At 35.0% G+C, this 26841-nt stretch overlaps 1 protein-coding gene across 7 annotated transcripts in view; it reads right to left on the bottom strand.

Annotated features, from left to right (window-relative positions):
* Window positions 1–26841, bottom strand: part of NFXL1 (nuclear transcription factor, X-box binding like 1) — a 67560-nt gene that overhangs the window by 17797 nt on the left and 22922 nt on the right. For all 7 annotated transcript variants that reach the window (XR_010156320.1, XR_010156319.1, XM_054683165.2 and 4 more), the window contains exons 12-18: window positions 25588–25678; window positions 20829–20949; window positions 20450–20609; window positions 19299–19390; window positions 14046–14067; window positions 13475–13615; window positions 10081–10247 (exon numbers count right to left, since the gene is read on the bottom strand). Coding sequence is in view for 5 of the 7 variants with exons in the window: in XM_054683165.2 (XP_054539140.1) it covers window positions 10081–10247; window positions 13475–13615; window positions 14046–14067; window positions 19299–19390; window positions 20450–20609; window positions 20829–20949; window positions 25588–25678 (794 nt within the window). In the remaining 2 variants the exon portion in view is untranslated. The remainder of the gene's footprint in view (window positions 1–10080; window positions 10248–13474; window positions 13616–14045; window positions 14068–19298; window positions 19391–20449; window positions 20610–20828; window positions 20950–25587; window positions 25679–26841) is intronic.

Below are 26841 nucleotides of genomic sequence, written 5' to 3'. Positions count from 1 at the left end.
CTCAGAAATGAATTAGAGGGCACCCAGCTGGTGCCTGCTACAGAAGTGATTGTTTTCTTCTTGGTTGAAAGAAACTCCCACATATTTGGTCACAAAAGTCTTTTGTGTTGATTGTTGTGTTTTAAGAGCAGAGGAAAAACAGTTTGTGTTTTTTTCCACCCAGGACTAAAAGGAAAAGATGACTTAAATAATTCACTGAATTGAAAGCAAACGAAATTATTAGAACTGAAGCGATAGAATTCTATATTAAAACATATACTTTAATATGTATTTAAGAAAAAAAATCTGTAGTGCTGAGGTAATGGAAGCCACCTTAATCCAAATATATCCACATGTCCCCTTCAAAAAACATACAGCTCATTAATAACAAAATCACTGAATCCCACGACCACAGCACAACTAGAAGACACAAATTTCTACAAACTTCAAATTACCTATAACTAGGAAAAAAAAAAACAAACTCCTGAGAGAGCTATTTTTCAAGCTCCCAATGCAAGTATTTTCATAGAGCTAGTGGAGTTCTGAAAAAAACTAAATGAAAAACAGAAGAAGAGGAGGCTGAGCTAAAATCACAACAGAAAAAGGTCCCCCTAAATATGAAAATACTGAAAATACCCTGGTAGACCACAGCACTAACTAAAGGGAACGGATTTTAACAAGTACACCAGGCTGGGTGCAGTGGCTCATGCCTCTAATCCCAGCACTTTGGGAGGCCGAGGAAGGTGAACTGCCTGAGCCCAGGAGTTCGAGACCAGCCTTGGCAACATGGCAAAACCCCGTCTCTACAAAAAAACACCAAAATTAGCCTGGTGCGATGGTGTGCACCTGTAGTCCCAGCTACTAGGAAAGCTGAGGTGGGAAGATCACCTGAGCCTGGGAGGTCAAGGCTGCAGTGAGCCGTGAGTGCGCCACTGCATCCAGTCTGGGAGACAGAGAGACACCTTGTCTCAAAAAAAAAAAAAAAAAAAAAAAAAAAAAAATTTAAAAAGTATACGAGATTCAAGTAGCCAATCTTGGAAAGGCAACACTCCGGGAAGAAGGTAAAAAGGGAAAGGCAGACTTTAGACTTCAGACTTGTTTCAAAATAAAATAAAATAAAATAAGTACACAAGATTCAAGCAGCTAATCTTGGAAAGGCAACACCCTGGGAAGAAGGTAAAAAGGGAAAGGCAGACTTTAGGCAGACTTCTTTAGACCCGGCAAAAGAAGAAGGGAAATTTAGGATTTTTGCAAGACCAAAGAAAACAAAAGTAAAATAAGGACACATAACTCCTCTCCTCTTCTCAGCACCACCCTCAAACGCCAACCATTTAAAAAATTGTATTTTCCCACACTGGCAAGAGAGTGGTCATCAACTAGAAATCTTATACTAAGCTCTGTCCAAAAACATAAAGATATGTAATTTACAACAATAAAAAACTACTATAGAAAATAAACAGAAAATGACATCCAAAGCCTTTTCGCTGATGAAAATCCCCTCCTGTATCTCCCACCCAAAAAAAGAAGTACAAAGAAGAAGAAAACTGGAACATAATATTCCAAACTGAATTAACTATATGAAACACTGCCTATACAGAAGCGTTAACCTAGCAGACCTGACCACTATCTTTTGAAAGGCCTCCTTGTAAGACTAGCCCTTGGCTGGTGCTTGGGAATCTGGATTTCAGGAAGGTTCCCACCATTCCCAGAACTGGTAAGAACAGCTGACTATGTCTAAACTGTATAAATCAAATGGTTTATGCTGAACAGTTGCTTTCCCTCTTGAGAGCCCTGAACTCTGGTATGTACCAGGTGAGGCTGCCTATGTAGCCTTCCCCCAATAAAAACTCTAGGTGCTCAGTCTCTAATGAACTTCTCTGGTTGGAAACATTTTACAAGTGTTGTCACAACTCAGTGCTGGGAGAATTAAGTACAAACTACGTGGCTCCACTGGGAGCAGACTCTGGGCGCTTGTGACTGGTTTGCCCTACACTTCACCTCATGTGCCTTTTCCCTTTGCTGACTGTGCCTCCTACCCTTTTGCTGTAATAACTCATAGCAGTAGGTATAACTATATGCTGAGTCCTGTGAGTCCTGGCAAATTACCCAATATGAGCATGGTATAGGGCTCTTCAATACACTACCACCTTAAGTCAGAAAAGCAAAACCTAAGAACATAATGGAGAAGAAATGAACAAAGGTTGATTGAATTCAGGAAAAAAAAAATTAAGATAAAATTACATCAGAAATAAAAACTAAATTACAAGGTGCTCATGGAAGAACATATTTACAGAAAAACATACTTGAATCAAAATTTAATAAGGCTCCCTGAAATGAGGCAGCAAAACATCCTAGATGATAAAAATGAGATATAGAAAAAAGTATCAAAGAAGTAATTGAGTGAAATGGGAGACAGAAAAAGAAAACCCAACATATATACAATTGATATCACTAAAAAACAAAATAAATGAAACAGATCTGGTATTTAAAACTATAATCCAGGAAAATAAAAATATTGAACTTATATGTTGAAAGGGTTAATCAGGTACCTGAAAAAATTTATCAAAAATTATTAACCCTGAGTCGTACCTTAATAAAAACATTAGATTTTAAAGATGGAGGAGGAGGAGGAGGGAAGTGAAGGAGAAAGAAACAACTTTAGGGGTCCCAGGTAAAAAAGATCAATTAACTCATAAGGAGAAGAGACTGGCATCAAATTTCTCAAAAGTAAAATATAAATGAAAGCAGCATAGAGCCACATTTCCAAGAAACTCTAGGAAAGAACGCATCAATAAAAGACTTTTTATACAACTGTAAATGCTATAGCAAAACATTCTTAAAACATGCAAGGGAATGTTTAAGAATTAAGCATTCAGGGAATACTATACTCACAAGCTCTCTTGGAGAAACTACTACAGGATGCACTTCATTCAACCAAGAGAAGATTGGGAAATTTCAGCAAAAAGACTGATGGTTGAAATCTAAAATTGAAAATCTAAGAAAAAAAGGGCTGGGCGCAGTGGCTCACGCCTGTAATCTCAGCACTTTGGGAGGCCGAGGCGGGTGGATCACGAGGTCAGGAGATAGAGACCATCCTGGCTAACACGGTGAAACCCTATCTCTACTAAAAATACAAAAACAAAATTAGCCAGGCGTGGCGGCGGGCACCTGTAGTCCCAGCTACGGGGGAGGCTGAGGCAGGAAAATGGCATGAACCCGGGAGGCGGAGCTTGCAGTGAGCCGAGATCGCACCATTGCACTCCAGCCTGGGTGACAGAGCAAGACTCCATCTCAAAAAAAAAAAAAAAAGAAAAGAAAAAAAAAAAAGGTCGGTATGGGGGTAGAATAATATATAAATGTCGTATGTTCTGAAAAATAATAAAACATGCAACTAAACAATGAGAAGAGGAGAGAAAAAAAGGCAAACAAAATAAACTCACTGATTGTCATACAGTCTTAAATGAGAACCAGGTGATAAAATTAAAAGCTGACAAACCAGTTAGTAAAAGATGAAAGAAACAAGGGTCTAAAGACATTAAAAACGTACCAAAAAAAAGTAATCAACCACTAAACGAAAACAAACCTTAATAGGAGAAAATTGTAAGAGCAAAGAAAACGTATCACATAAAGAAAAAGTGACATAATACAAACAGCAATCATAAAGTAATAATTCAGAGCTAAACCAAAGATATTAGTGATATTAAAAATTGTTAAAGGACTTACTTAACTTGCCTACTAAAATGAAAAAGGGGATGCATAAGAATTCAAGCCAAAAGTATTAAATGTAACAAAGGATACCTTTCAATGCTAAAAGCCGTAATTATTAAAAATTCTGTACGACATATAACAGCTTAATCATCTTTATAAGCAAAAACTACAGCAGCTAGCTGCAAAGAGATACAGAAACACACTAACAGGCTAGGCATGATGGCTCATGCCTGTAATCTCAACATTTTAGGAAGCTGAGGCAGGAGGGTCTCTTGAGCCCAGGTGTTTTGAGACCAGCCTGGGCAATACAATGAGACCACAACTCTACAAAAAGTTTCTTAAAAATTATCCAGGCGTGGTGGTATGTGCCTGCAGCCCCAGCTACTTGAGAGGCTGAGGCAGGAGGATCACTTGAGCCCAGGAGTTCAAGGCTGCAGTGAGCCATGACCACACCACTGTACTTCAGCTTGGCCAATAGAGTAAGACTGTGTCTCAAAACACAAAAACCAAACAAAAAGAAACACACTAATAATATGGAATTGTAATACAGCATTTTCAATATAAGACAAAGCTACTATATTAAAACATGATCCACACACACAACCCAAATCTTATATCCTGATTTTTACGATACTACATCTTCTCAAGCACATGGAACATTCACAAAAATTGATCACCTTATTTTACAAAGGAAGCACTGTTAAGTTCCATAAATTAGAAAAATATTACAAACACATGCTCTGATCACAATGCAATAAAACTAGATCTTCTATTTTAAAAATCTTGACTATAGGAGGAAATATAAAGACATAGAAACTCTCAAATACAAAGAAAGTAGTATATACATGAATATACGGAATATACCTAAAGCAATAAATAATCCATAAGCTTTAAGCACATCTATGATAAAAACGAAAGCATGAAAATAAATGAATTAAATTCTCAATTCTTCTTAAAGAAATTTAGAAATTTCTTTTTAAAGGAAATAATAAAATAAGAGCAGAAAAAATGTGGTAAACCATAAAAGAACAGTCAATCCAGTTAATCAAAATCCTAAGTTTTTTAAAATAAAAAAATTTACTACCTAACACTCAAGAAAGAGGGAGAAAGCAAAAATATTCAAAATAAGAATGACAAGGGGAAATCATAAAACAACAACAAAATTTTAATCACGGTAAGCAACTACTTTACAAACTTTTATACAAATAAATTTGAAAAATCTAGATGAAATAGATAATTTCTAAGGAAAATAATAGTTTTCCAAAAATGACCCCATAAGAGAGAGAAATTTTCATTAGAAAAAATAGAGAAAGTTATCAAAAACAACACACACACATCAGGCCCAGATGGTTTCATAGAGGAATTCCATAAAACTCTCAATGACCAGTTAATCCCAATGATACTACATATTCTAAAGCATAGAAAACCAAGGAAATAGCCAAGTTTATTTTATAAAACAAACGTAACGTTGATACCCAAATCTGACAAAGACAATACAAAATTTAAAAATTATAGACTAATACAATTAATGAACATTTTTAAAATCCTAAACATTAGCAAATCCAAATCAACAGATCTAATGATTATCTCCACAGATGCTAAAATATCATTTGGCAAATTCAGCATCCAATCCTTATTTAAATATACACACACACTCAAGAAAACAGAAATTGTTGGATACTCTAACATGGTGACAAAGCCAACATCTTACATAATGTAGAAATACAGGAAGTAATTCCTCTAAAGAAAGAAACAAGGCAGGGCCAATACTATTTAACACTGGACTGGAGATGTTAACCAATGATAGGAGATGACAGAAATCCATTATCAGGCAAAAGTATTGTAAAGAAAGAGACCAAAACCCCAAGGAAAAAAAAATACGCGAAGGACGTCAACAGCCAATTCACTAAAATAAATTTAAAAATGGTCCTCATTAAAACAGAGAGCCTAGAAGTAATGATACACAAGGAGCAAAAAGCACACCAAGTGGCTTTTAAATATCACTGCCCATTAAAAAGGCCCTTAGAGAAATGTCTAAGTCCTGGGCTAGGATATGTAAAGTACAAGATGAGCCTGGGACATTTTTATTAGCCAGAAAAAAAAAGAAAATACTAAAACAAAGATGGAAACACATCAAAGGGACATGAGAACCAGTTTAAAGACACTCCCATGGGCCTTTGATGTTCAATAAATTAAACATCAAAATGATGGCGAAGGACCAAATAAATAATCCACTGGTTCATGCCAGTATTAACATACGAGGTTGGGAGAGCTCTTACAGTAAAATGTCAATTAATAAATGTAGAAGATGGAGTTAGAAAATTCCCACTTGGCAAGTTTTTATTTGTTTTGTAAAATACACTTGGTTCTTTGGGAGGCCGAGGCGGGCGGATCACGAGGTCAGGAGATCGAGACCATCCTGGCTAACATGGTGAAACCCTGTCTCTACTAAAAAAAATACAAAAAATTAGCTGGGCGTGGTGGCGGGCACCTGTAGTCCCAGCTACGCGGGAGGCTGAGGCAGGAGAATGGCGTGAACCCGGGAGGCGGAGCTTGCAGTGAGCGGATTATGCCACTGCACTCCAGCCTGGGTGACAGAGCGAGACTCCGTCTCAAAAAAAAAAAAACAAAAACAAAACAAAAAAACACTTGGTTATTTCCATGGGTTTCTATGCTCTAGAATACTTTATGTAGTATCACTGGGATTAAATGGTCAAGGGTTTCATTAATGAAGCATCTGGGCACACATGCACGTGTGTTGTTCTTGACAGCTTTTTCTATTTTCTCAAATGTTATCGTAGTAACAACTCATTTACAACAGAATCATCAATGGATGCTAAAATTCGTGGGTGAAAGTTTGATGAGGAACAAGCTATATAAATAAACAGAATGCAGGTGTGACACTGCCCAAGTTCATTACCATCCATTAATAATGTAAAATTGCCCTCTAAATTCCCCCCACAAAACTTCTAAGACTAAAAATTATAATACTTTATTTTTGAGATTTCAACAAAATAATTTTAATATAAGAAAAGAATAAAATTTGTCTTCTATAATTTAACAAAGCATGAGTCTAGAGTTTAGGGAACAAAAATGTTAGCTAATATGAACAGGAATTTTTCAAAATGTAATTATGCTAAAAAATATGAAATAAAGTAATATTCCCAAATGAAACTTGAGTAAAATATATTTACAAAAAGCTCACTTTACGGACTGGAGTGAAACAGCCAGGAGAGTTATGTGGTAAATTATGTTATATCATTATTAAATAAAAGGGAAATTTTTTTCTTCTATCTAAATAATCCATAAGCAAAAACTGGCATTTTTTTAAATGAAGAAAACATACTGGTTTGGTCATATCCTAGTGTGATAGGTGCTATAACAGCAACGCTTGTAATAAAGGCCTACCTTTTAAATCTATAACTTAAAAATTATGCCTAAGTAGGCTGGGCATGGTGGCTCACGCCTGTAATCCCAACACTTTGGGAGGCCAAGGTGGGTGGATCACGAGGTCAGGAGTTTGAGACCAGCCTGACCAACATGGTGAAACCCCATCTCTACTAAAAATACAAAAATTAGATGGGTGTGGTGGCACATGCCTGTAATCCCAGCTACTCAGGAGGCCAAGGCAGGAGAATTGCTTGAACCCAGGAGGCGGAGATTGCAGTGAGCCAAGATCGTGCCACTGCACTCCAGCCTGGGCAACAGAGCGAGACTCCGTCTCAAAAAAAAAAAAAAAAAGAAAAAAAAAATTATGCCTAAGTCAACTACTGGCATAGCTCAGAGATATTGCAGGTTCAGTTCCAGACCACCTTAATATAGCAAATATCATACTAAAGCAAGTCACACACATTTTTTGGCTTCCCAGTGCATATAAAAGTTACGTTTACACAATACTGTAATAGACTAAGTATGCAATAGCATTACATCATAAAAAACAATGTGTATACCTTAACAATACTTTATTACTAAAACCTGCTAACACTCATCTGAGCCTTCAGTCAGTCTTAATGTTTTCGCAGATGCAGCATCTTGCCTAGATGTTTATGGCTGCTGACTGATCAGGGTGGTGGTTGCTGAAGATTGAGGTGGCTATGGCAATTAAAAAAAATAAGACAATAGAGTTTGCTGCATCAATTGACTCTTCCTTTCAGGAAGATTTCTCTGTAGCATGTGATGCTGTGTTTCATAGCATTTTACCCACAGTAGAACTTCTTTCAAAATTCCTATCAAACCTGCTGCTGCTTTATCAACTAAGTTTGGGTAATATTCTAAATCCTAATCCTTTGCTGTCATTTCAGCAATGTTCACAGTATCTTCACCAGGAATAGATTCCACTTTCTTTGTTCATCCATTAGAAGCAACTTCTCATCTGTTCAAGTTTTATCATGAGATTGCAACAATTCAGTCCCATCTATAGGCTCTACTTTTAATTATAGTCCTCTTGCTATTTCCACCACATCTGCAGTTACTTTCTGCACTGAAGTCTTGAACCCCTCAAAGTCATCTATTAGGGCTGGAATCAACTTCTTCCAAACTCCTGTTCCTGTTGACATGAATGTTCTTAATGACATCTAGAATGGTGACTCCTTTCCAGAACGTTTTCAATTTACCCAGATCTATCAGAGAAATCACCACCTACATCTGGCATGTATTTCTCAAAAAATTAGACCTGAAAGTTGAAATTACTCCTTGAACCATGGACTGCAGAATGGATGTTGTGTTAGCAGGCACGAACACAACATTCATCTCCTTGTATATCTCCATTATAGCTCTTGCGTAACCAGGTACATTGTCAATGAGCAGTAATATTTTTAAAGGAATCTTTCTGATCAGTAGGTCTCAACAGTAGGCTTAAAATATTCAGTAAACCATGCTGTAAACAGATATACTGTCATCCAGGCTTTGTTGTTCCATTCATAGAGCACAGACTAGATGTAGCATAATTGTGAGAATGGTAAATGAGTACTGGCTTCAATTTAAAGTCACCAGCTGCATTAGGGCCCTAACAAGAGAGTTTGCCTGTCCTTTGACACTTTAAAGCCAGGCACTGACTTCTCTCTAACTATGAAAGTCCTAGATAGCATTTTCTTTCAACAGAAGGCTGTTTTGTCTACATTGGAAATCTGTTGTTTTGTGTAGCCACCTTCATCAATGATCTTATCTAAACCTTCTTAGATAACTTGCTGCAGCTTCTGCATCAGCACTTGCTGCTTCACCTTGCACTTTTATGTTATGGAGATGGCTTCTTCCCTAAACCTTATGAACCAACCTATGCTGCCTTCAAATTTTTCTTCTGCAGCTTCTTCATCTCTCTCAGTCTTCACAGAATTGAAGAGAGTTAGGAACATCTCTAAATGTTGTGGCTGCTTTGATCTTCTATCCAAACCACTAAAACTTTCTCCATATCAGCAATAAGGCTGCTTTGCTTTCTTATCATTCTGTGTTCACTGGAATGAACTTTAATTTCCTTTAAGAATTTTTCCTTTGCATTCACAACATGGCTAACTGTTTGGTGCAAGAGACCTAACTTTTAGCCTATCTCAGCTTTTGACATGACTCAACTAAGCTTAATCATTTCTAGCTTTTGATTTAAACTCAGACATGTAACTCTTCCTTTCACTTGAACACTCAGAGGCCACTGTAGAGTTATTAATTGGCCTAATTTCAATACTGTTGTTTCTTGGAATAAGTAGGCGCAAGAAGAGGTAGAGAGATAGGGGAACTGCTAGTGATGCAGTTCAATCAAACACAATATTTATCAATGATTCACTGTCTCACAGAAGTGCAGTTCATGGCACCCCAAAACAATTACAATGGAAACATCAAAGATCACTGATCACAGGTTATCATAACAGATATGAAATGAAAAAGCTTGAATATTGTGAGAATTATCGAAATGTGACAGAGACACAAAATGAACATATGCTGTTGGAAAAATGGCATCAATAGACTTGCTCAATGCAGGTTGACAAATAACTCCAATTTGTAAAAAACTCAGTATCTGCCAAGTACAATAAAGTGAAGTCCAATAAAACAAGGTGTGCCTGTATGTACAAGTCAAATTTTGATTGAAAAAAATTCTAATTTGACATAGTCAAACTATCAGGTATAGGAGTATTTAAATTTTTTTTAAAAGCAGTGAAACCATTTTTTTCATAACAAAATCTTATACAGAATCCCGAAATGGAAAAAAAGCACAATTTCCCTGTTTGAATTCAGGATGAAGTACCCAGAAAGTGTAGTATTCTACATGTCTTCCTTCCAGGTCTCTATTGGAAAATCTAGGCATCTAGAGTTTAAGCAAAGTACACTATAAAGGGTTCTTAATTATAAAAAGATACCAATTCAACTAATTGGAATAAAATAAGACTTTTTTTTCAGTCTACTTACCTACATTCCACATACAGGCTTGTGATCTTACAGTGACATTTTATTCTAAGCATCTGAACGCAAGGTGGACATTCTCCAGGGTGACATCGCAAAATACATGGGTGAAGACAACCTAGTGGCCGTGACTTGGAGCACCCTTCCTCACAATGAAGGCATTCTGGGCCAGCCTGAAAAACAGCATGGAAATAAATCACCTAAGTACAAGGTAAGCCTAACATTTCCATATGTTACAGTTATAAAATTTATATATCCCATTAAAATAAAGTACTTCTGCAGTTCTTAGAAACAGAGTTAATCAAACGGTACATGTTCTCATTTATCTTAAAAATATTCAAACTAAAGAACAGCAAGATTGTCAATATGACTATTATTCATATAGATTTTTTTGCCTATGAGCCTCATTAAGTCAAACTGCCTCATTTTTAAATGAACCTTAAAATGGACTATATAAAGTATCCCACTAAAAATGTAAATTACTTCCTAAAGAATCGTCAAAGACAGTAATAAAATATACAGAGTAAAAATGTTCATTCATTTCTATACAATAATCAACACTGAACTAAAGAAATCAATACACTGTTAACACATAAATAAAAATTCCAAAGCACTAAACAGTCTGGAGGTAATTATCTCATCTTGCCAAAGAGAAACACATATACAATGAAAAAATAATGACCAGTAGTTTATATTTTAATGCACATCAATGAATTAAAGTTAAATCACATTTTACAAATAAATGTACCTCAATGTAACTTAACAAGGCACCTCCCTTTTCTCTAGTGATTTAATAATGTTAACTAGCATTACAATCTACTAAAGAAGGTTAAAAATACTTATTTCAGGATATTGTTTTCTCACGTCATACTTGAGGTAAAATAAGAAAGTTATAGACATGGATACTAAATCTTAAAGGTCAAACATTTTTATCATCATTCCAAAGAGAAGCCATGATTACAACAGTTATTATAAAATTCTAAGCTATTTTTTGACATATAGGATTAAAAAGAAACAGTGCTTCAAATTATAAAAATATTATTTTATAAATTATTTTTTAAAAACATGTGCCAGGCATTGTTCTTGGCACTGGGAAGACATGAGATAGGCTCCTGGAACTTACATTTATGTGAGGAGGTAAAGAACATGAATATAATGTCTTCGTAACTACTCTGAAGAAAGATAAAGCAGGATAAGAAAGAGTGATGGCAGCAACAAGAAGGAAGCCTGACTGATAAAGATCACATGTGAATAGAAATTGAGTTAAATGAGGGAGAGAACAACCAGAAAGGAGAGCTCCAGAGGAAAGGAACAAGTACAAAGGCTCTAAGAAAAAACAAATGTGGAATGTTCAAGTAACAGGATGAACAGAGGCAGAAGTGAGTAAGCAAGAGAGTGATGAGAAGTCAGATGAAAGTTGGGAAAGATAGTCAGGAGTTAGATCATTACTGAGCCTTTACAGGCCATTGAAAAGGATTTAAATTTTGGTCTGAGAGTGACTGAAAACTACCAAAGGATATGGATCAGGAAGATGATACTTGATTTAAATTTTTTAAAAGATTAATCTGGCTGATGCAGTAAAACAAAGTGAGTAGAAATGTTGGTTAGGAAATTACTGCAGAAATCTAAGTCAAATGTAATGGTGGCTTAGATGAGGGTGGTAGTGGTACAGGTTATGAGAAACTGTCAGATTCAGGATCTACTGATGACAAACCTAACAGGATTTTCTGTGGGAAAAGGACAACAAAGAAAGAAATCAAGCATGATTCCTATGTCTTTGATCTGCACAACTGGGTAAAAACGGTAAAATGACTTTCTGAGATGGGAAAGACTGAGCAAGTATTAGGCAGTGAGTAACAAAATACGCAAAAAGAACCAAAGTTAACATAAAGAGTTTATTTCATTTGCTCTTCCTAACTATGTGATACACCTACAAAAATCTTCTATTTAAATAACATGAGTAGAAGAGCACATTGGGCTGGGAGCTAAAAGATCAGGCACAGTACTTTCTGATTTGCTACTCTCCTGTTGCAGAATCATGGACAAATCACAGAGCTTCAGTTTCCCTATCTGCAAAACAAAGAGTATACTTAGAATATGAGCTCCTTCCAGCTATGGGAGAAACAAAAAAAATCACTGAATCTACACTTACTAAATTATCTTCCTGGATCACTTCCAATATCAAGTTCTATCTTCTAGGAAAGACTATCTTAGTTAAGAAATACAGCAAGTGCATCTGTCAAATATCATACGCAGTTCTCATTTAAAAAGAAAAACAGAAGCTTTAACCCAGGAAGCAATTTGGGGATAATCCACAATAAATCTCTAATAGTCATATCAGCATTGAAAATAAGCTTTTTCTGACTCACTTCGTATTCTGGAAATCTGGAAGAGGGAAGCCATACAGCAGCTACACCCTAACTAGTTAAAATGATTTTGTATCATTATTTGTTAGTTCGATTTTATAATTCTAGCATCTTTTTTGTTTTATCATGAGTACATTTTTGAGGGTCAAGGCATGGATCAATGAAGAAATTAAAAGCAATACATTTATACATATGTTTGCACATGAAAAAGAAGAATACCTATGTTGTCATGTATTATAAATTAAAGACAAAAAAAATAACCTAACGATGCAACTAAAATTTTCAATAAGTCACATTAATAATTTAAATAGTTGTAAATTTAATGTTAATAATAAAGTGACACTTAAAATTTTCTGGCCTATCTCTCATTTAGACACTAGTATTACAACTCCCTATAGAACGGAAGTCTAGAAAAAAATTATTTTAAAACTAAAGTTTAACACTAGCTACATTTGTTTTTCCTTGTAAGATGACAATTTTCAGAGATCTTTGAAAAGCTGAGTTCTCATACACTTGTAAAATGCTTTTAGTTAATTATACACATAGAAACACTGCTCATCTGTGATGCCATTTATTTTACTTTTAACAAAAGATTGGGAATTTATTTAAATTTATTAAAATTATGAACATCATCCATCCTGTGTGTCAGGTTTGAAAACTAACTTAGAGTAAATGCTCTAAACTCAGATATGAACAGAGAGAAATGGAGGTGATACTCTTACTTACTATCTAAGAAGATACATAACCTATGTATTTTTATCATAAAACCATATCCTATGTATTAACACAGGTACAGTATGTAAAGGGTTCCACATTAAAAGGCACATTATTATGAGCTGGAATAAAGACACAGAACTATACACACCAAGCTGTCTAAGGCCAGCTGTCTTAGGAAAGGAAAAGAAGGAGAAGGGATGAGGGCAAAAAAAGAGACAGGAAGCTAAAGCAAAGCAGAAAAATATTTATGGTATAACTGTTGAAAAAACGTTTCAAGAATACTATGGGCAGATATACATTCAATCTAAGAACATTACCTTGTTTTTTCCAGTGCAGCCATCAGTTTTGGTTACTTTGTGGCATTCTTTCATACATGTGTGATTCTCACAATCTAAGATTCTTCCACAGACTCTTTTACAAGAGTAGGGTCCTACAGCATGGCATGGTAGTGGACTCACCTTAAAAAATAAAGGAAATCAGCACAGCACACATTACTCAAACGTTTCTGGACATATTATATGTTTCCAAAATTACTCTGCTATCATTTGAGAACAAGTTTCAGAAAGGTATAAGTTTGCACGAATAATAATAATATCAAAATCAAAGTAACCTATCAAAATATTCCAAAGTAATGAATGCCAAGAAGCAAAATGTTCTCCTCCTAAAAGGAAAATTCAATATGATTCTGTAGTGAATGCAAATCCACAGGCTAATTCTCAAATAAAGGCACTACATATTTTTTAAATTAGTAGATAAACTCTTGTACTCTTTATAACAGTAAAATAACAATACTTTGACTTTGTTATTTCTAACAACTCTAGTAAAGTTTTACTAGTATGTAACAGTATAGATTATAAGCTTTACTTAAAAATTGTGCCTGTAACTTACCTCATGTTTCCCAAGACATTCCCTACAAGGAAAAAATAAAATAAAATGAAAACATTACAAATTATTCAAAAATAATACCTAAAGATGCTAACTCTACTAGCATTAAAAAAATAAATACATATGGAATAAGCAATTATAGTAAAGTTACAGGACACGAAGTTAATATACAAAGGTCAACTGATTTCCTATATAGTAGCAATGAGCAATTAGAATTTGAAGTTAAAAACATAACACTACATTAGCACAAAAAATGAAATACTTGGGTATGAATTTAACAAAATATATACAAGATCTCTATGGGACAACTACAAAATACTGATGAAAGAAATCAAAGATTTAAATAAATGAAGCAATATTCCACGTTCACAGTTATGAAGGTTCAAAATTATTAAGATGTAGTTTATTTCCAATTTGATCCAGATTCAACATGATTCCAATCAAAATCCCAGCAAGTTATTTTGTATATATCAACAAACTGATTCTAAAGTCTATATAGAAAGATAACAGACCCAGAACAGCCAACACAATACCAAAGAAAGCAAAGTCCAAAGACTGACACCACCCAACTTCAAGAATTACTATAAAGCTACAGTGATCAAGACAGAATGGTACTGATTAAAGAATAGGCAAATAAATGAATGGAAGAGAACAGAGAGACCAGAAATGGAACCACACAAATCATAGTCTACTGATCTTTGGCAAAAGAGCAAAGGCAATTGAATGAAGAAAGGACATTCTTTTCAATAAATGATTCATGCTGGAACAAATAGACACCTGCTTGCAAAAAAAACCTAGGCAGACCCTAAGCCTTTCACAACAGTTAACTCAAAATGAATCACAGCTCTAAATGTAAAATGCAAAACTATAAAACACAGACAATCTGGGTAATTTGGGTTTAATTATGACTTTTAGATACAAAACCAAAAGCACAATCCATGAAATAAAAATGGATGATAGACGTCATTATACTAAAAATTACAGCTCTGCAAAGAACATTTAGAGAATGAAAAGCCACAAAGGCTGGGTGCAGTGGCTCACACCTGTAATCCCAACACTTTAGGAGGCTGAGACAGGAGGATCACCTGAGCACAGGAGTTTCAAGACCAGCCTGAGCAACATAATGAATCCCTGTCTCTACAAAAAATTAAAATTAAAAAAAATTAGCTGAACATGATAGTGCACGCCTACAGTCCCAGCTACTAGGGGGTTGGGGGTAGGACTGAGGTTGAAGGATCATTTGAGCCCAGGAGGTGCAGGCTGCAGTGGGCTGTGATGAAGCAACTGCACTCCTTCTCCATGAAAAGCCTGGGTGGCAGAACTGAGATGCGGTCTCAAAAAAAAAAAAAAAAAAAAAAGGTTAAAAAGATAAGCCACAGACTGGCAGAAAATACTTGGAAAATGCACAGCTGGTAAAGGACTTGTCTTCAAAATATACTCAATAAGAAGGCAAATAACGCAATATAAAAATGAAAAAAATGAAAAAAAAAGAATTTGTGGAAACTCTATGTGGAACACATGTATCAGTGCCATATTTCCTATAGCATGTGCTCACTTCATGTCTCTATGACAATTTTCATATAATTCTTGCATTATTTCAAAGTTTTTCTTTTTTATTATATCTGTTATTGTGATCTGTAATCAGCGATCTTTGATGTTACTATTGGATTCTTTCGGGGTGCCACAAACTGTGCCCATAGTAAACAGTAAACCTAATTAATGAGTAAAAAAAAAAAAAAAAAAAAACGCAAAAAGGAACAGGAAATTAAAAACTGCATGTTAAATTAAACACTGCATGTTCTCACATGTAGAAGCTAAAAACTTGATCTTATAGAAATAAAAAGCAGAATAGTTACAGGATGGAAAAGGTAGAGGGAGGAGGGGATAAGAGAGATTTGTTAAAAAACAAAATTACAGCTAGATAGGAAGAACAAGTTCTGGTGTTTTATAGTTATCCTACAGTGCTATAAAACTATTGTTATCTATTGTTAACTATAGATAACAATAGTTACCTATAACAATGGATATCTACAGATATAGATATCTATAACTATAGTTACAGATAACGATAGTTAACAATAATATATATTTTCAAATAGCTAGAAAAGAGGATACTGAATGTTCCCAAAACAAAGAAATGATGTCTGAGATAATGGATACGCTAATTGCCCTGATCTGATCACTGTATATCACACTGTATGTACTGAAACAGCATTACATTTCCTATAAATATGTATAATTATTATGTATCAATTAAAAATAGAATGGCTAAAATCCAAAACACTGACAATACCACGTTGGTGAGAATAAAGAGCAATAACAATTCTCACTCACTGTTGTGAGAATGCAAAATGATTCAGACACTTTAGTAAACTGTTTGACAGCTTCTTACAAAGCTAAACAAAGTCTTACCATGTGGTCCAGCAATTACACTCCTAAGTATTTACCCAAATGAGCTGAAAACTTATGTCTACACAAAAATCTGCACATAAATGTTTATAGCAGCTTTATTCTTAATTGCCAAACTTGGAAGCAACCAAAATGTTCTTCTATGGTAAATGGATAAACAAACTATGGTACCTTTATGCAATGTATTATTAGTCAATGATAAAAATAAATGAGCTACCAATCCATGAGAAGACACAGAGGAACCATAAAACCATACTGCTAAGTGAAGAAGCCAGTCTGAAAATGCTATACACTGTAAAAGTCCAACTATTGACATTCTGGAAAAGGCAAAACTACAGAGATAGTAAAAAAGATACATGGTTGCTAGGAGTTTGAGACGGGGAGGGGAAAAGAAGGTTGAACAGGTATAGCACAGGGCATTTTTAGGGCAGTGAAACTATTCTGTATGAAACTATAATAGTAAATACATGACACTATGCATTTGTTAAAACCCACAGAACCATACAACACAGAAAGTAAATCCTAATGTAATCTATGGACTTTAGCTAATAATAAAGTACCAATATTGGTTCCTCAACTGTAAAAATTGTATCACTAATGAAAGTTGGTAATAGAGAAAACTGTGGTATGGGGGCACACATAGGAACTCTCTATACTTTCTGTGCAATTTTCTCTGTAAATGTGAACACATTCTTAAAAAATAAAGCCTATTTAAGAAAATAAACACATCATTTCCCTTTCCAGGGACTGGCTTAAAAATGGTCTAATGAAATGTCAAAAGAGTTCTCCTGTGGAGCTTCGGAGAAGTTTCCTTACCCTTTAAAAAAAGAAAAGAAGAAAAGGAAAAGGTGATGATGATGACACACAGAAGGCATACACATTTCCATTTCTCCCTTTGGAAACTTTCATGTCTGGGTTGAGAAGTTAATAGAAAGGCAAACAGCCTGAGGTCAAAGATGACACACTGAGGATAACAAAATGGAAAGACAATCTGAGCTCTTGATGATGTGTGACTGAATGAACCAAATTAAACAACTATAGAGCTGCTCTACTTCCAGTCTAATTATGTGAGGGATAAATGTTAATGCGCTTTTTCTTTAGGTTTTCATTTAGATTTTGTAGTTTCTACTGTACAAATCTTATATTCTTTTATTGAATTTCTTAAAATGTTCTTTTCAGACTATATAAGTGGAACTGTTTTCTTAATTTCATTTTCAGATTGTTTGTTTCCAGTGTACAGAAATTCCACTGGCTTTGTATAGTGATGTTTTCTACAACAGTAATGAACTCATTAAGTAACTCTAATAGCATTTTTGAGGACTCCTTAAGACTTTTCACACACAAGATCATGTCATCTGAAAATACAAATAGTTCTTCTTTACTCCAAGTAAAAAGACATTTTTAATTTCTTTTTCTAGCCTAATTGTTCTGGCTAAAAATTCTAGTACAATCTTGAAAGAAGTGGCAGGAGCAGGCATCCTAGTCTTGTTCCTGTTATTAGGGAGAAAACTTTTAATCTTTCACCACGATGTATTATGTGAACTGTGTGGGTTTTTCACAGATGCCCTTTATCAGGTTAAGAAAATTATCTTTTCTTCCACGTTTTTTGAGTGTTTTTATCAAGAAAGTGTGTCAGATTCTGTCAAATGCTGTGCTACATCTTGAACCTGGAAAGAGAAGGTTGCAGTGAGCTGATATTGAACCACTGCACTCTAGCCTGGGTGACGGAGACTCCGTCTCAAAAAAAAAAAAAAAACAAAAAAAAACAGACTAAGGAACTCAATGGTAATTAGGTACTTATGACCTAATTACTTAGGTAATTATGACAACATTTTCGTGGCTATGAATTATAATATCAATGTCTCTTCTGTTTCTCTCAAGGAAAAATTTTAGGCCACTAATAATTCTAACTTAGAGATATTAGCAACAACTTGGTTCCTCATGATTATAACTTAAGTCCTCAGTAAAAGAATAGTCTCAAATAACTGAATACCTACATGAAAAACCTCTCTGCTAACTACACAGCCCACCTCCATTAAATCTACAGACTAAAATTACCCTATTTGTGCATATATCTCCTAACAACACTTTGCCTCCCAACTTGACTGTGTGACCAATACACAAAAATATACATGCTATTTCAACTGGGAGGAATGTTGTGGAAATGAAAGCTTTTAGAATTAAAAAACAAAAACAATCCTCTCTTTAAAAGACCAATACACCAGAAATACCAATGTTTAATTTGGCACCTCAGTTGTAGACAACAGCCCCTTTTCTAACTTTATGTTGCTTCTCAGCATTCTGCACTTTTTTCCCTATACTCCATAACCTCTGCTGGAAGTATAAAAAATTCCCAGATTCCGTATTACTGTAGGTTCAGCTCCTTAGAGCTCAGTCCCAGTCATTCACTGGCCCATCCAGGAAACTACTTCCTCTCATTTCCAAGGCTTCCTTTAAATATTCCCCAAGTTTGCCTTGTCTAAAACCTGGCTTTCTTCTGTCTTCAGGGAGCTTACAATCCAGTATGGGAATCATCGGGAAAAGTAACAAATGATGTTCCTTGGATTTGTTTTTGTAATTGCATGCACTTGCTATGGAAAGCTAAGAAGGGCATCAAACTCCAACTGGGGGTAAAGACTCAAAAAAAGATATCTATAGTAGGTTTATATGCAAGTATGACAAACATGTTTGAAAAGAATGAAGGTTAAGACAGACAGACTAGTTGATAGGCTAGGCCTGAAATAATAACGAACTGAACTAAGAAAAAAGGGAGATTGACTTCAGATACCCTTTAAGCTATGTCAAAAGTTTTTTGTTTTTTTTTTTAATTGAAATTCTAATACTTACATAGGAATAGGAACTTGACATGGAGGACACGGTAATGCAGTCTGAATAAATGCTGGCTCAGAAGGCTGTTCCCAAGGGCCTGTAGGCTGGTGCTACAAATAAAATACATAAGAATTTTAAGTCAGAGGGATTAAATCATATGGCCATTTTAAGAATCTAAGAAAATAGTTCCATGTACCCTCTGCTCAAGCAGGTTGAAATTTTTTCAAATAATCAATAAATTGTGCTTACTGAAATATTTCATTTTATCTGTATTAAATGAAATTGTTCCTCTCCACAGACATTTGATATTAATAACTGAGACAGAATCCAGTTTATAAATGGTAGAACAAAGGCAGTGTAGCCTCCTTTACTTCCAATAAGGAAATGAGAAAAACAATTGGAAACTCCAACATCTAGCAATTGAATATAATCTCCATTATTTTACTCACTGTTGTTCCTCAGCACCTAAAAAAATGCTTGATATTTAGTAAGGGCTCAATAAATGTTCATGAGGCTGGGCTGGACGTGGTGCCTCACACCTGTAATCCCAGCACTTTGGGAGGCAGAGGCGGGCAGATCACTTGAGGTCAGGAGTTCGAGACCAGCCTGATCAACAAGGTGAAACCCCATCTCTACTAAAACTACAAAAATTAGCTGGGCATGGTAGCAGGCACCTATAATCCCAGCTACTCAGGAGGCTAAGGCACGAGAATCACTGAATCCGGGAGGTGGAGGTTGCAGTGACCCAGATCACACCACTGCACTCCAGCGTGGGCAACAGAGTGAGACTCCGTCTCAAAAAAAAAAAAATTAAATAACTAAAAATAAATAAATATTAAATAAAATATTAAAAAGTGAACAAATCTTTAAAATAAGGTTATAGGAGATATCTATAACCCTAAACCACAATATATGAAGGAGGACTGCCAAATTCACCTGTATCATGATCATAATGTAACTATCACACTGTATTTGCAAACAAAGGTTTCACTCCTTTTCTACACTGTGAGTTGCTTAAAACAAAATCAAGTCTTGATTACCTTGTACCCTGCTCCAAGCACAGTGCTTCCCAATAAGTGCTTAATCATTGCTCGTTGAAAAACTAAGTAAAAGCAAGAAAGTACAACCCACAGCAATGCACTATTTCTCTAATAGTATTATTCCCTTACCCTGCCAGTCTGCTTTATTAATGCTTGATCATGACACGGAGCAGGACACAAGTGACCACATTTCTCCAAAACTTTTTGGCAAGGTTGATGACATGGTGGACAAGAACCAAAGTGACAGCGATGTTTTTCTTGACTTGTATGATGACAAGTTGGTGGTCGACTAAATCATAAAGTACAATTTTCAAAAATTACTTTTAGTCATTGAATAATTACATCTAAAGGACAATTATCTATTTACATATTTTGATTCCATATAGAATGAGTATACTGTGAATATTAATATTTTAAAACACTAAAGCAAAATTAAATTATTAAAAGCCAATATGAATTTAAATTTGTACAACATCAGATGGAAGCTTGTGCAAAGCTTCAAACTCACCTGCATTGCTCCTTGCACTTGGGTGGTCTCGTGGTACGTTCTCGGCCACAGGGCACTGTCACCTTTGTATTGCCACAATTACACTTCACATCTACGGTTTCTGGGCAGGGATAGCAACTGCCTGAAAAAAAAGTCTGACAATTAAAAAGTTTCCTTAACTACCCAAATGCCTATCAATGGTAAAATACATAAATTTAGTATATTCACACAATGGGATACTCTACAAGAAGAATGAAGAAACTACAACAACATGAATGAATCTTACCACAAAACATTGAGCCAGACACAAGGAGTACATAGTGCATGATTCCATTTATATAAAGTAAACAAGAAAAAATGTACTGCTCAAAATCAGAGTGATAGTTATGAAGGATCCAAGGAAGGTGTTGAAAATTCTGGTCACGTTCTGTTTAATGATGTAAGTTTTGGTTACCTGGCTATGTTCAGTTTGTAAAAATTCAACAAGCTGTATACTTTTTATTTGTAATACTTTTCTCTTTTTTTTTTTGTAACAGGGTCTCAACCTGTTGCTCAAGCTGAGTGCTGTCGCATGATCACAGCTCAGTGCAGCCTCAACTTTCTGGGCTCAAGCCTCCCACGTCAGCCTTCCAAGTAGCTGGGACTACAGACACACACCACCATGCCCAGCTAATTTTTGATTATTTATAGAGATGGAGGGGTCTCACTATGTCGTCCAGGCTGGTCTCAAACTCCTGGACTCAAGCAATCTTCCCACCTCAGCTTCCCAAATGCTGGGATTACAGGCGTGAGCCACTTCACGCAGCCTCTGATTTATAACACTTTTTTCTCTGTACACTGGTACCTCAATAAAGTTTTAGACATTTCTCTAAAATGTGCTAAAACTTCTGTTCTAAATAACAAATTTAACACATTACTCATTCAAAACTAAAACAAGCAAAAATGGATTTAAGTCTTTGGAAAATTTAACATTAACAATAATATCGTTGGCCTACTTTCATACATCTATCCAAGTACACAATTTTTAGATGAATTCCCAATAATTTCTTTCTCATGACCTGATATTGGTTAGTAGCAAGTACAGTCAATTTTCCATTAATTGTACTTTGTGAAAGACTAAGTACTAAGCCACCATTTTAGGATATAATCCCAAATATATCTCTTCTAAACATAAAAAAAAAATGTTATTTTGGTTTCAGCTTTTTACACTCTTTTGTTATGGGTTGGCAAAAATATTAAAAAAACAAAATCAAAGAAATCTTTAAAGCAGGCTATAAAGTTCGCTCCAAGAGGTTCTGTCATCATCTTAAGGGCTTTCTTCCACTCTAGTTTTCCCAGTAAGGAACTCTATCAGAAATGAAATAATAAAGGAAGAAGAGTTTTCAACGAAGAAATGAATATCTTAAAGAGACTGTTGCCTAGGTGTCAGGACCAAGCAAAACATGGACTGGGAGTTAACCTGATAAAAAAAAGATTAAAGATGGACAATATCCTGGCTTAAGTGCCTCTAGAAGTTCAAAATAGTTCCCTAAAACAAACACAAATTAAGAATTATAATTCATATAATGAACACAGAAAAAGAGAAAATTAGAGGTAAAACATCGTAGGGTCAAACATAACATTTATTATACAAAACACCAAATGTGTTTTGACACATATATTCTTGATGTTAATGCAAGTCAAGTTATCCTAACCCACATATCAAGTTTTATTTTTATTTTACCTAAAGAATGACTACAAGTTGTATTTTTAAAGTTGATAGTGATATTTAAGTCGGTTCTCATTCGGCATATTATATCAGTTTCTATACTTAACAATGACAATTTTTCATTCATCTTCAGCAGAGGAACCTTTTTGTTATCAAACGTAACCTTTTTGTTATTCTAAACAACAGCATCACATTTTTTTAAATTAAATCTTGAAAATAAGGGATAATTTCTCTAAACAGTCTCCCTACTGACCAACAGAATTTATTATAATTAAAAGAGCTTCCATAATACTTTCAAAATGAAAAAATAGCATAGGGAGACTATAACTATACTGACCAATACCAGTTAATAGCCAAAACAGGCATGATTCGGGTAGTTCTAAAACTATAAACACAGATGATCCTGAACTTAAAAAAAAAAACTATAAATCGGCTGGGCGCTGTGGCTCATGCCTGTAATCCCAGCACTTTGGGAGGCCGAGGCAGGCAGATCACGAGGTCAGGAGATCGAGACCATCCTAGCCAACATGGTGAAACCCCGGCTCTACTAAAAATACAAAAATTAGCTGGACGTGGTGGCATATGCCTGTGATCCCAGCTGCTCGGGAGGCTGAGGCAGGAGAATCACCTGAAATGGGGAGTCAGAGGTTGCAGTGAGCCGGGATTGCGCCACTGCACTCCAGCCTGGTGACAGAGAGAGACTCCGTCTCAAAGAACAAAACAAAACAAAACTATAAATCAAATTTTCATATACCCACAACACAAACATGCAGTTAGTATATTCCCCCTATAAATTACTGTATAATTCTGATTATGAAGGATTCTAGAATGATGGAAAAATGGTATGAAATTATGATTCCACATTCTTTTATAACTGTAGATGAAACAAATATTGACAGTTGCACAACAGCATCTTCCACATACTTTACATCAGGGAAAATTTTGTTGTGACTAATAAGCTTTTCTAAGGGTTAATAGAAATCTATAAAAACAAAACAAACAAAAAAAAACCACTCTACCAAAAAATATCAAAACCTGAATCTGATCAAACCTCTAGATACAATTAACAGGTTATCGAAAATATAGAGGACAGAGGAACATGTTAAATAATACCACAGAGATGCAATCTGCAAAACCCAGACTCTGAGAAACTAAATAAAGCAACCTAGTTTCTTCAACAAATAAGTCATAAGGGGAAAAAAGGAGATAGAGGATGGAAATTATAAATTAAAAGACTTTAGAGACAAAACCAATTACAACATGTCAATTTTATTAGGTTTTTGAGTCTATAAACTGATGTAAAAAATGAAGTTACTTATGAGACAACAAGAAATTTGAAAACCAGATATTTGCTGATATGAAGAAATATGTTAACCACATTTAGGTTAAGAATCCATCTTTTAGAGACAAATACTGAAATATTTATGGGCTTTGCTTCACAAAAATATGAGACAGGGAAATGCTTCCAACACTTCTCCAGTAAGTATGATATTTGCTCTAAACTTTTTGCAGATACTCTTTATCAGGTTAAGGATATGTCTATTTCCAATTAAATTTTTATCTTATATAGATGTTAGACATTTATCAAGATGATCTCATTCCTCCTTTGGTCTTTTAATGTGGTAAATTACATAATATTAGATTTACTACTGTTAAACCAGTTATATCACAGAGATGTAGTTTGCAAAAATCTGCAAAAACTCAATGGGTCAGTGATGTAATGACTATAAAAGAAAATAAAATCTTTCTAGTGTTGGTGAGAGCATACCTGAAAAACTATTTCTAAACTTCACTGACAAATCAAAGAACACCTACAGGAAATGTCTACAGGGTAAATAGAATCTGACACTTTTCCTAATGGGGAAGGAATGTAGTATAATGGAAATAACATAAACACTGGGTTCACATCCTGACTCTGCGACTAGTTCTATTAACCTTGGGCCAATAGTCTCCCGGCCTGTTCCACATATAAAATAATAGTAGTTCCCTATACGCTGCAGGATTTCTGAAAGGATAGGGAGATCAACTGAGAAACAGTTCAGTAGTTTGTTCTAGGTATTAAACTACTAAATGGCAGAGTCTAGGCTTAAATCCAGGATTTCTTACTCTAAGTCCACGATCTTTCCAATACTGTATACCATATCTCAGTAGATTCCATTTCATATCAACATAATCCAAATGAGTGAAGTTAACTCAGTTTTTAATGTCTAGTAATAACTTATAACATAATTCTCAAAGTATAGTCCAGGAACCCTAGTGGTTCTTGAGACCCTTTCAGGAGGTCTGCAAGGTCTCACATGCATAGTTTTCCAGAAGCTAGTGAAAAGTGATATCCATAGCAGACTGAATACAGAAGCATATATGTGAATCCAGCTATTTTCTGTTAAGCTAGACATTAAAGACATTTGTAAAAATGTAAAATTTTCTACTTTTTTCAGAAAATAGTTATTTTTCATAAAACATATTATTTGTATTAAGATATAATGGGTTTATTACTGCTATTTTAAAAAAATAATAAATATTATTACATTTTATTTTAATTTCAAATACAATAAATGTCAATGAATAAAACTCACATTAACAAAAGCCCTTTGGGGACCAAAGGAGTGTAAAGGGGTCATGACATCAAAATGTTTAAAAATCACCAGCTTTGGACATATCTAATCCTTTACTAGATTTAACTACAAATAAGTATATAAAATTCAGAATAAATAAGGTGTTCAAAACGCTATGAACACTTTCATTGATTAAAAAATTATGTGGGGAAAGTCAGGAAGTGGGAAAACAATATGGTGTTATAGAAAGGACAATACTTTTACATACAGAAATCCTGGGTTCAAATGTACTAGACATTTCCCTGAGTAAGTTACTGAACCCTTTTAAGCTTCAACCTCTTTGCCTATAAAATAGAGACACTGGCAAACTGCCTTACCTTATTCTCCAGGTTAAGAGAGTCAAGTGAGATAATGACTATAAAACACTATTTCAATACATTATATTGAATATTGACAATGAAAAAAAAAACCACTACATCACTACAAACATAAAATCATAGCTATTATTAAAGTTTACCTCTGTGACAGACAGATGGACACTTATGGTTTCTACATCCTAAAGTCCGTCCACAGTTTTGATCACAAGGTGGACAGTTTCCAGGGCAACACTGAAGAGAAAGCAATATATAAAGAACAGGTAATTCAAAAACCCATGAATAATAGGCATGTCATTACTAGTTACAGAACTTATGGAAAGCAACAGATACACTTTTCACTAAAAGAAGTATTCAAGAATATCAACATTCTTCTGGTAAGTAAACATACTTCACTAAGAACTTATGATGACCTAATTTAACAAATCAAGCTAAATTTTCCTGACTTTCAGTTAATTATTCTATGATTCAAAACATTTCCATCAGATAATTTCATTCTTTTATCTATGCAGAGACTAACAACATTAACCAAAGGAATGTCAATTCAGGAAAACAATTAGTCTGGTTTTTAAAAAAATTTAATTAAAATCAAATTCAACGTATAGATTCATATGGCAGTTATTTATTTTCTTTTTCTTTTCTTTCTTTTTTTTTTCTTGAGACAGAGTCTGGCTCTGTTGCCCAGGTTAGAGTGTAATGGCACAGTCTTGATTGACTGCAACCTCCACCTCCCAGGCTCAAGCCATCCTCACACCTCAGCCTCCTGAGTACCTAGTTCTACATGCTCTCCCCACCACACCTCAGTAGTTTGTGTATTTTTGGTAGAGATGGAGTTTTGCCATGTTGCCCAGGCTGCTCTCAAACTCCTGAGCTCAAGCGATCTGCCTGCCTTGGCCTCCCAAAGTACTTGGATTATAGACATAAGCCACTGCTCCTGGCTTCGTTTGGCAGTTATTTTCAAACCACAGATTAAGAGATTAAAGAAGAGAAGCAGAGATAGGCTACTTGCATCCAGCTTTCTTTGTCACTTCCCTGGTTTCACAGACACTTCCGTGTCTGTGAGAAATATAGCTATCTATGACCTGTCCTAATTTTTCAATCGTGGACACCAGTCAACTACTTCAAGTCTATATTGCCATTTTAACTCTTTCCTTAAATTCTTACTTACCTAACTTTGGAAAGGAAATACAGACGATAATTGTCTTAAAGAAACTTAGGGTTGTATATAAGAGTAAGTTTCATTATATAAAAATAGCTAAAAACAAAATGTACATTATTAAAAAGCAATTAAGTCAATATAGTTTATTCTCAAAAATTAGCCAGGCATGGTAGTGCGTGCCTGTAGTCCCAGCTACTTGCGGAGGCTGAGGCAGGAGAATTGCTTGAACATGGGAGGT

The sequence above is a fragment of the Pan troglodytes genome, chromosome 3 (genome assembly GCF_028858775.2).
Source record: "Pan troglodytes isolate AG18354 chromosome 3, NHGRI_mPanTro3-v2.0_pri, whole genome shotgun sequence".
Taxonomy (NCBI): Eukaryota; Metazoa; Chordata; class Mammalia; order Primates; family Hominidae; genus Pan; species Pan troglodytes.
The sequence above is the reverse complement of the archived record's forward strand: the minus strand, read 5'-3'. Positions and strand labels throughout refer to the sequence as shown.